General features: G+C 42.9%; 2 protein-coding genes across 3 annotated transcripts; both read left to right on the top strand.

Moving 5' to 3' along the window:
- The first annotated feature begins 1,097 nt into the window (after positions 1-1,097).
- On the top strand, positions 1,098-4,087 carry LOC123110415 (F-box/LRR-repeat protein 14). Of its 2 annotated transcripts, none has more exons than XM_044530916.1 (2): positions 1,098-1,289; positions 2,207-4,087. In XM_044530916.1, the coding sequence occupies exon 2, from the start codon at positions 2,220-2,222 to the stop codon at positions 3,675-3,677; it is 1,458 nt and encodes a 485-aa protein (XP_044386851.1). In that variant the 5' UTR covers positions 1,098-1,289; positions 2,207-2,219; the 3' UTR covers positions 3,678-4,087. The 2 variants fall into 2 exon arrangements, with proteins under 2 accessions (XP_044386851.1, XP_044386852.1); XM_044530917.1 differs by having other exon boundaries at positions 1,170-1,307.
- A 3,850-nt stretch (positions 4,088-7,937) lies between these two features.
- Positions 7,938-9,314, top strand: LOC123115675 (uncharacterized). The gene is made up of 3 exons (XM_044536785.1): positions 7,938-8,377; positions 8,498-8,547; positions 8,645-9,314. Exons 1-3 carry the CDS (start codon positions 8,068-8,070, stop codon positions 9,107-9,109), a joined length of 825 nt encoding a protein of 274 aa, XP_044392720.1. The 5' UTR covers positions 7,938-8,067; the 3' UTR covers positions 9,110-9,314.
- Positions 9,315-9,771: the final 457 nt, after the last annotated feature.

The following is a 9,771-nucleotide window of genomic DNA, read 5'->3' as shown; positions in this document are numbered from 1 at the left end:
ACCACCGAAGATTTGGTGTATACTTCAGGGACAACTCTAATTCCTAGTTAGAAACAGCCCATATGTAAACCCAGGTACCCTTGGTGCCTATATAAACCGAGGGGTTTAATCCATAGAGACACAACAACAATTACTCGCCTTAGGGTTTAGAACAGAATATACGACCTCGAGATAGATCATCCTCGTACTTGATACCCTATCACATCAATACAATCAAAGCAGGTCGTAGGGTTTTACCTCTTCGAGAGGGTCCGAACCTGGGTAAACATCGTCCCCCTAGTCTCCTATTACCCACCGCTCTCAGATCCACAGTTCGGGACCCCCTACCCGAGATCAGACGGTTTTAGTATCGACATATGGGTCATTTCAGCAATGCACGGGTCGTGGCGCAATAACGATGTCCGTTTTATTTTTTCCTTTTTCCTTATTCTTTATTATTTTTATTTCTATATTCTATTCTCTTTTACTCATCTTAACTTTTGTTTTCCATCCTTTTTATATTATGTTTATTTTTCATGTTATTATTTTTCTAGGTAAATAATGAGAATTCGTATGAGATACATGAGCACTTCTTTTTGAACACATGCAAAGCATGAACATCTCTTTAAGATATATGAACATTTCCATCAATGTAAGAATCCTTCCGAAATACTCTTATGGACGTACATGAACATTTTTTTGGATTGTTTTGAGGGTCATGAACATTTATTTTTACATGCATGTGCATTTATGACAATACATGTCCAGTTTTTCATAAACGCAAGCATTTATTTTATTTTGATACATGTGAACATTTCACATCACACATGAACATTTCTTTTTTGCATACAGGACCATTAAAGAAACTGCTAGACATTTTAATGAGTACTAGAGGAAAAATTGTTTTCGTGGACATGGGCATGTTTTACAGTGCGTTAACATATTAATTATTTATTTAAACGATTATATGAACATTTTATATATTTTTCTTGGTTTTTTCTTGCTTTTAGATTGTTTCTGTGTTTTTCAAAACAAAACAAAAAATGTCTAGAAGGCCAAAAATAGCGCGTGGTGGCCCGCAGCCATTCCGGGTGTGGGAAGCCCATGTGAGCGAGACGCCGCTGCAGAAAGCTCGCAGTGGGCCCGCCCCACATCCATCTTCCTCCGCTCCGCTGGAAAATACACAGACGAGATGCGAGACTAGCTAGGGTTTACACTCTACACTCTCCTCCGAATCGAATCAAAGAAGCGGCGGCACTCTCCTCTCCTCTCCTCTCCTCTCCTCCGCTGCGGACCAGGCGGCCGCGGAGGTACCCTCCTCTCCTACGGTTTGTGTATCTCCTAAGAGACCCCTCCCTGATCGTTCGTTGCGTTGGTTCCCCTTCCCTGGTTCGACATGTAGACGTGTTTTTTTAATTCGCTTTCCTTTTCTTGGTAGGGGAAACCAAACCGGTAGTATATATCATCCAAAAACTTAGTTAACTAATCCTGTAAAGCCATTCTCTTCCTAGGTAACAATTGTAGAAAAGAAAGTAAGCTTTTTGCCTAGGGTTGCAGCAAATAGTACTGTGGTATTTCTAGTTGAACAGATACTACTCTAGATTGGTGTTATCTGTTAATAATAAGTGCACCCTGTCAACTCATCGGCTGCGGCAAATGATTGATTTCCCTACTTTCTTTCTTGCCCAACCAAGAGCTACAAGCAGTACTAACTAATTTGCATGCTCTGCTTTTCATGTTACTATTAATCAGCTAGCTGCCTCCAAATAAGTTTAAGTTAACCAAAAATAAAAAAATAAAAGCTGGTTCAGATTCAGCACGTGGGTCTTCTTGCGGAATTCCTTGCGTCAATTCTAGCTCGTTTCATTGTATTCTCTTAGTTCATTATTCAGGCTCTGCTTGCTACTTAATTATGATGGTAGCTTGTTTAATTTGATGATATGGCCCACCTGTAGCCTCATTTTTTTTCTTTCTAACAATCTGGAGACAGATAAGGTGCTAGCTAGCTACTTTAATAAATCTCCATGCTTATGAAGAACACACAATTAAGTTTTGGATGGATACAGAAAATGCTCAAATTTCATCATTATATTCTTCGTAATGAGTGTCTGTCGCCAGTGTGATCTCCATTTATCTTCACATGCATTATTTATTCTGATATATCATAAGTTTGAGTCCAGCTCTTCGGTTGTTTTCTGAACCTTGATATATTACCTTATTGCTACAGCTGAATTTGTTCGATGGAGGACCTACCAGAGGCTCTGCTGACAGAGATTCTCAAGAGGATCACCAGGACAAGTGATCTCAAGTCTTTTACCCTTGTGTCAAAGCAGCTCTGCAAGATAGAGGGGGATCAAAGGGGTGCTATCCATGTTGGTTCCGGTGTTTGCACTGCTACAAAAGCACTGGCATCATTGTGCGCCCGGTTCCCAAATCTGCGGAAAGTGGAAATCGATTACTCTGGCTGGATACCTGGACATGGAAAGCAGCTGGACAACAAAGGCCTCTCTGTGTTTTCATCTCACTGTTCCTCGCTGATTGACCTCACCTTAAGCTTCTGCTCATGCATCGATGACTCTGGGCTTGCTTGTTTAGCTTATTGCAAGACATTGGTGTCTCTCAGGCTCAACTCCGCACCAGAAATAACGTCAGTTGGGCTTTTCTCGGTTGCAGTTGGTTGCACAAATCTATCTGCTCTCCACCTTACTGATTGCGAGAACATCGACAATGTAGAGTGGCTGGAATACCTTGGTAGGCATGGATCGTTAGAAGAGCTTGTGGTGAAGAATTGCAAAGGAATCAATCATCATGACTTCCTAAAGTTTGATTCTGGATGGATGAAGCTCCAGAAGTTTGAGTTTGAGAGGAAAAGAGAAAGATTTGATTGTCTTCCAGGTGATGTGATCTATGACTCCTTGTACGATGCTCACAGTATGGATGCATATGATTTCTGCTGTGAGAGCTTGAAGGATTTAAGGTTGGCGCATATTAAAACTTGGCCCGAAGTAGGACTTCGTATTCTCCTAGGGAAGTGTAAAGCATTGGAGAAGCTTTGCCTTGAGTATGTTCATGCCCTAAATGACAATGACATGATTGCATTGTCTCGGAGCTGCAGCAACCTTAAAAGCATCTTACTTAGGCTCAACCTGCAGCGCTACTCTAGTGATGTCAGCTATTGTGAAACCAGGACGTCATTTACTGATGCCAGCCTTTACGCTCTAGCCCTCAACTGTCGTATGCTTCAGATGGTTGACCTCAGCTTTACAGGATGTTCCCCTGACTGGCCATCAGAAATAGGATTCACACAGCAGGGTTTTCTGGTGCTCATTCGGTCCTGCCCGATTCGCGTTCTCGTGCTCAACAACGCCAACTTCTTTGATGACGAGGGGATGAAGGCCCTGTCATCCTCACCACATCTGGAGACGCTCGAGCTTATATTGTGTCATGCGGTAACTGATGCCGGGATGCACTTCATTGCGCACACCCCATGCTTGAGCAATCTTACACTTCGGGTGTGTCATCACATTACTGATGTTGGAGTGGCTGAACTGGGGCGTGCACATAAGTTAGAGTCTTTGGTCATTGAGTATTGTGGTGAGGTCTCTCCGCAAGCTGCGCAGGTTGTTGCCAAGTCAGTTCACTACTCCAAGGACTGTTCAGATGCCCTTATGAAGAGAATTGGTCTTGGCATCTATTGATGAAGTGGTCTCCAAAATTTTCAGTATGAATTTGCTGCTCAAGCCATTAAGTTGTTCAGTGTGCATCATTGCACAAGGCTCTGCATCATCCGACCTAGATTCACTTGTCTGGACTTTCTATTGCCTTCTACCTTTACTATATGATTTTTCTGTATGACAGTCTAATGATGATCTTTGGATGGCATCTGGTGAATGGTGAATGGAACTTTAGTACTGTAGTAAGCACCACTTGTGTATTACTATGAACCGTAATTCTGGTTGCTTAATTCCTACTCTCTGTAGCCGTATCGAAACCGGCATAAGTAGGCCCCAAGATTCCCAGTTTGTGCTGTGGGGGGCACTATATGACAGTTTGGTGTACTTATTTGTATTATTTAAGCAAATGTCATGAACTCCTTTTTATTGCGGAAGTGATTTGAAGACATATATTCTGCCTGCTATGTTCGCGTGGCAATTTTGGTATGGATCATTGTAGTAATAATATTATGTCCAAGTTTCGATGGACATGTACAAAGGCGACATGCTTGTTGATATCGACTTAATTGGAGTATGTCTTTGATTGATTCTCAAAAGAATAGCGCTAGTTACTATTAGCATAATTGTGGATGTTAAGATTCCAAAATGACCTGAAGTTGAGGAACAACTGAAACTACTGAAGGCCTATAGCATAGCTGTGTGCTAATTACAGGTAGGTAGGCATTCATCATGTTCTTGCCTCTTTGATGGGGTTTATCTATCAATAGTATATATGGTGAGTGTATGACAATAGCAGAAATTAAGACGCCATTTGAGGGATGAGATATCGAGATTCATGTGTTTGCGTAGTACAAAGATCCTGAAATTGTAAATCTAACACACCGCTCAAAGGTTCTGAATTCTTTTATTTATATGGAAAAATGTCAACATCTACAATACTGAAATATAACAGTACGCAAATTAAATTCATGATGCATGTAATGATGCTGAGTTAAATACACTGTAGGTGGGGTGCCCTCCGGCGGCGGCGCGACAAGAAAGAGGAGTTAGGAAGGAAGCTGCGGTGGCTAGGGTTTCTCCCCCCGAGCCGCCAGCTTTGATTTGGGCTGGATTGAGCTTCAGCTTTGATTTGCATGATACCCACTATAATGAAGCAAATGTCAGCAACGACCTAGATGACTGCCTGCAGGTAATAGTTATAGTTATTCCTATAGAAGTTAAAACCCTCGGCTTAATATGGACTCAAATATTACAGCATGCATTCCCACTCAGTCAGCATATGTAGTAGAAACACATGCATCATATGTATGGCCAAGCCTAACCTTTAATGGAGCTGCTTCCTGTTGTGTTCACAAGAGTTATACAAGAGTCGAGGTAAGCTATATATGGTCATTACCTATATTTGTGTTCGTCAAAAAAAGAGCTACTCATATTTGTGAGTTATTGCAATCAAGATGCAAAAGTAGCATTTTGCGTTTCTCACAAGTTGCTTCCATCTTTTTGTGTGCAACTTTGACAGCCCATCAAGGAGTAGCCAAGTATGCTGAAAATGTTCCCTATATAACTGGAGTCATATGCTGGGCACTACAGTCCTGCATCTGCAACTTGTGTGTCGAGGCAGAACAAGAACAATGCGGGCATTTATGTCGCTTTGAAGGTTTTGGTCAACTCTTTTTGGACTTGCCCATGTTATAAAAATTGTTATGAAGGTTTCTGTCATTTCAATCTCCTCTTTCTGTTATATTTCAGGGTTTATGAGGTATACACTGATTATGCATTGGATATGGGTGCTTGTTGTCTGGTGTCCCACGTACGTGAGTGCTGACCATGTCAGTCGCATGGACCTGATTAAGTTCTGTGCTGCAGATTGTGACAGTGTGTTGCTGGTCATGCACACATCCTTACAAGATATGCCGTATCGGCGCCAAGCTCGATGTGCTATGCCCGTGGTGGGTAGTCCTGACCAACAGCTCCAGGTACCGGAGCTGTTGGCCATAATCTGCACGCTGCCCTCTCGTCATTGCCTAATTGGTTATCATTGCTTGATAGAGGAATTCTGTATTTCTCCTCAGGTTTGGTTATTTCTTTGTTTTGCAAAAGAGATGTGTTGGTTGGTCTAGCGTGATTGGGTGTTCGGTTTGTGTGTGCACTTGTGCAGGCAGAGCACCATGGGAAGCTCTTTGGCAAAAGTACAAAATTATTTTTCTTTTAAAGGATATTAGAGCTGGAACCTTTGATTTCATAAGAACAGGGCCTTTAATGGCCTTCTCTCCAAAAACAAATAAGAGCTCGATTGGTTTGCCATAAAGCAAACTGTTGGAAGAAGAGGTACAGATTTTATCATCACCAATAATAATTTTGATTACCATATGATTTTTATGTACTTGGAATTTTCTTTTCAGATGAGACTTAAGACGCCTCTTATTTTGCATGCTGTCGAATATGGGCTCTGAAGGTTCTTAACTGAAGGTATGACTGCAAGGGTAAAAAAGAACGAAACCTTAGATATTTTATCATGTACTCCCTCCGTTCCCGAATATTTATCTTTCTAGAGATTTCAACATGTGACTACATACGAAGCAAAATGAGTGAATCTACACTCTAAAATATGTACATACATCCATATGTTGTAGTCCATTTGAAATCTCTAGAAAGACAAATATTTGAGAACGGAGGGAGTAGTATGTAATATGGACCTGATTTTGCAATATGTTTTCAAAGGACAAGTGCCATCAAATAATTTTTTGAAGGTGATACAGTCTACCAGTTCACCTCGAAAAAACATGAAACCTGTCACATGACCTAGGGAAACAGAAATGGTGATGTTTGCTGCTCTTTTTCTTTAAATTTTTGTAGCACTACATATTATATTTTTCCTAAATTAAGTTGATATACACATTGGTAGCGGTGAGGTTCCAGTATCTTCAAATGCACATTAGCCAAGCAAGGTGTTGGTGGACCCATGGTGGTGGTATTCAGAAGTTCCAATAGCCTATGTTGTTTAAATCAAAATTCGAATAGTAGCTTTCGTTTTTCATACAAATAATAATTCAGTAGAAACACACACATTTTTCCAGTGAACTGTTTGTGTTTGCTGTATGTCAAATATCATACCTCACAGCCTAGAATCTGTTGTATTTGGTCAATCTCTGTACCTGACTTTCGTGCTTCTGCTTCGTGTAATCAGCATGAATGCAACCTTGCTTCTGAATGAATGATAAGCTCTTTGTTCTACAAAAACTATTGTGCTATTACAGGTTGGTTTATATCCCATGGCCAAGCTGTTGGAACTTCGAATGTTCATGTTTAGCATCAAACACACGAGGAATGGATCCATGCGACTCTTCAGCGGCTGCGCCTAAAGCTAAAAGGAAACAGTGAGGATGGGAATTACCTCCTAGAGGATATGTGAAGCTAAATATGGACGCCTCCTTTGATCTAGATCTTCTCAAAGGAACTGCTGGTGCAATTATAAGAGATGATACAGGTGAGTTCACTAACGCAGGTAATTGGAAAATAGATTTTTGTCATGATGTCGTGTCGGCTGAAGCAACAGCCCTATGATATGGTCTATCTCTAGCATAGACTATTGGATGCAACAAGATTATTGTTAACTCGGACAATATTGAGGTGGTAAGCACGATGAATGAAGGAGGGCGATCGGCAGGACCAGCTGCAGCCATCTTTGATGATTGTTATCACATGGCGTGCGAATTTTCCTATACTTCTTTCATGCACTGTCCTAGAGAGGCAAACATGATTGCCCATGAACTAGCAAATTTGGCCAAGGGGCTTTCCCCTTTCATGTAATAGTTTTTTTTTTATGAACCTTCCGATCCCCTGAACTAATCCTGCTATTGGTTCGTGATGTAACTCTTATAACATCTTAATAAAGTGGGGTGATTTGTGTAAAAAAAAGAAGTAATGGGACAAGACACCTTTGTTACCGTGTGATTGAAATCATTTGCGTCAAAGGTTCTAGATACATAACTTCTCAAGATATCATCTTACCGCCTTCCGTAGAAATCGTTGATACGACACAACATATAGCTAACTTGACAGAGCCCATTGGTTTCTGTATTGATTTACAGATCAAGAAAGATTGTGGATATCAGACAGAACTCAGAAACAACTATCAAGATGGAAGTTATCCTACAGATGTTGTATCCATGCCTGTTCGAAATGTGAATTATAGTATTCTTGCAGTCTACATGGCCTATGATGGCTTCGTATCAGACTAGGTATAGGAAATGTTTCCGAAATAGAATCGACGACAGTCTACAAGGTCCTACGATGGCCTCGAATCAGACAGACATTCAGAGAGTTTCAGACTACATATAGGAACCCCAACAACCCTAATAATAACCCTATCGATCTCAAGCAAGCACGAAAGGCCAGTCTCGCCGCCGCCGTGATGGTCCACTCTAGCTGCCACGTCGTCGGGATCTTAACGTCGCTGTTTCGCCGCGGCTACGAACGGATCCCCCCGGAGGAAAAGGAGGAGGTCGAACAGGTGCAGACGCAGGATGGATGCAAAAGCGTGCTGTGCGAGGGGTGCATGAAGGCGATGGTGGAGTGCGAGGAAGAGCGGGATGGGGAGGGTCCGGAGGGGTGCGGCGACCGGCTCATGGCCAGGTGCAGGCTCCAGATCCGGAGCGGGACGAGCTTCGCCTGCTGGAAGGATTTGCACGACGCCTCCTACATGTACACCCTAGCCGGAAGCTGTACGTGTGCGCCATGCTAATTAATCTGCGCTACTCACTATTGTCGATTTGATGCAAGACAAGGAAATAATCCAATTAATCTGCACTAATCGCTCTTTTCGATTTGGTGCATGCATGCAGGGAGGAAAGCGATACATGCATACGGCGAGCTAGCTGCCTATTCCCTCAGGGTTAGTTTGCTTTGCTAGCTGCTCACTTCGTTGATTAATTTTTGGACGATGATCGCTAGCTGTGTATAATATATGGCCCTTAATTTGATGCATGCAGAGAGGAAGCGAGCTGTCTGCGGGATCCGCGCTTCTCCGTGCGGCGAAATGCTATGCCGAGATCGAAGACAAAGGCGCCGAGGAATTCGCCGCCATGAAGCTCTCACTGGAGGAGGCGCTCGCGCTCTTCGCCAAGAACGGCGACCTGCGGCTGTGCGCCACCGCGTGCTCCGACCTAGCTGAGTTCCACATGGAGCATAACGACTTCCAGAATGCACTGCTCTTCTACCAGCGAGCCGCCAAGTACCACGGCACCACCAACCGGCGCGCCAACCAGTTCTACAGCTTCAGAGCCCAGCTTGTCGCGTGTCTGCTGGCCAACGAAGAGGCGCTCCGCGCCAATGGAGTGCTGCCGATTCACGACTACAAACGGAATTCCACCGCGGGGTACATGAAGCCGAGCGATCCTGATTGGTCTCTTATGCTGGACCAGCTGCTCGATACGACCAGTATAACACATGACTAAAGCCTCCCAGCTGCGTTGTTTATTCCCTTTTCTATTAACTCGCAAATACGAGGGCAGGGCATCTCCTTTAGTGAGTTGAGTGTATGCATATTTATATCCTCACTAGTGGCTGGGGCGCCATCTTGTGACGTCTTTAATGTATCTGTATGACAATAGACTTCGTTTGACGAGAAGATAGACGAGCGATAGTTGCATGTTGGTGGTTAAAAATATAAGGCATGTCAATGTAACAGCAGCGGGAAGAGTGTTCATTCATAAAGCAAAGCAAGCCTTCTTTCTTCTCCTTTTTTTATGTCTTCAATGCTTGTCCTGTAAATGAATGAGTTGTCATCCCAAGTAAACTATATTGTGTGACCTTTAAATTTTAACAAACAACAATAATTCAAGAAACACTTCTGCTTCGATACACCCCCCTAAATACAAGGACGGCTCAGATTAATCTATACCTCTTCATAAGTAAGGGCATGATAGTCATATTTTATAAACTCTTCGTCTGCCATATACGTTTTCTTTAGAAACGCCCGCCATATATGTACGCGCGCTGGGCTGGCCTATTCAGCCCATTCATCCTTCTACCAGCGAGCCGCCAAGTACCACGGCACCACCAACCGGCGCGCCAACCAGTTCTACAGCTTCAGAGCCCAGCTTGTCGCGTGTCTGCT

Source organism: Triticum aestivum, chromosome 5B, assembly GCF_018294505.1.
Source record: "Triticum aestivum cultivar Chinese Spring chromosome 5B, IWGSC CS RefSeq v2.1, whole genome shotgun sequence".
Lineage (NCBI taxonomy): Eukaryota > Viridiplantae > Streptophyta > Magnoliopsida > Poales > Poaceae > Triticum > Triticum aestivum.
This window is presented reverse-complemented; position numbering and strand designations above follow the sequence as displayed.

What these genes read in the sequence shown, in the direction of transcription:
- LOC123110415 (XM_044530916.1), top strand. Translation starts at nt 2,220, where the DNA reads ATGGAGGACCTACCAGAGGCTCTGCTGACAGAGATTCTCAAGAGGATC.
- LOC123115675 (XM_044536785.1), top strand. Translation starts at nt 8,068, where the DNA reads ATGGTCCACTCTAGCTGCCACGTCGTCGGGATCTTAACGTCGCTGTTT. An exon ending in GTACACCCTAGCCGGAAGCT is followed by an intron (nt 8,378 to 8,497) that starts GTACGTGTGCGC and finishes GCATGCATGCAG; the next exon opens with GGAGGAAAGCGATACATGCA. An exon ending in TAGCTGCCTATTCCCTCAGG is followed by an intron (nt 8,548 to 8,644) that starts GTTAGTTTGCTT and finishes TGATGCATGCAG; the next exon opens with AGAGGAAGCGAGCTGTCTGC.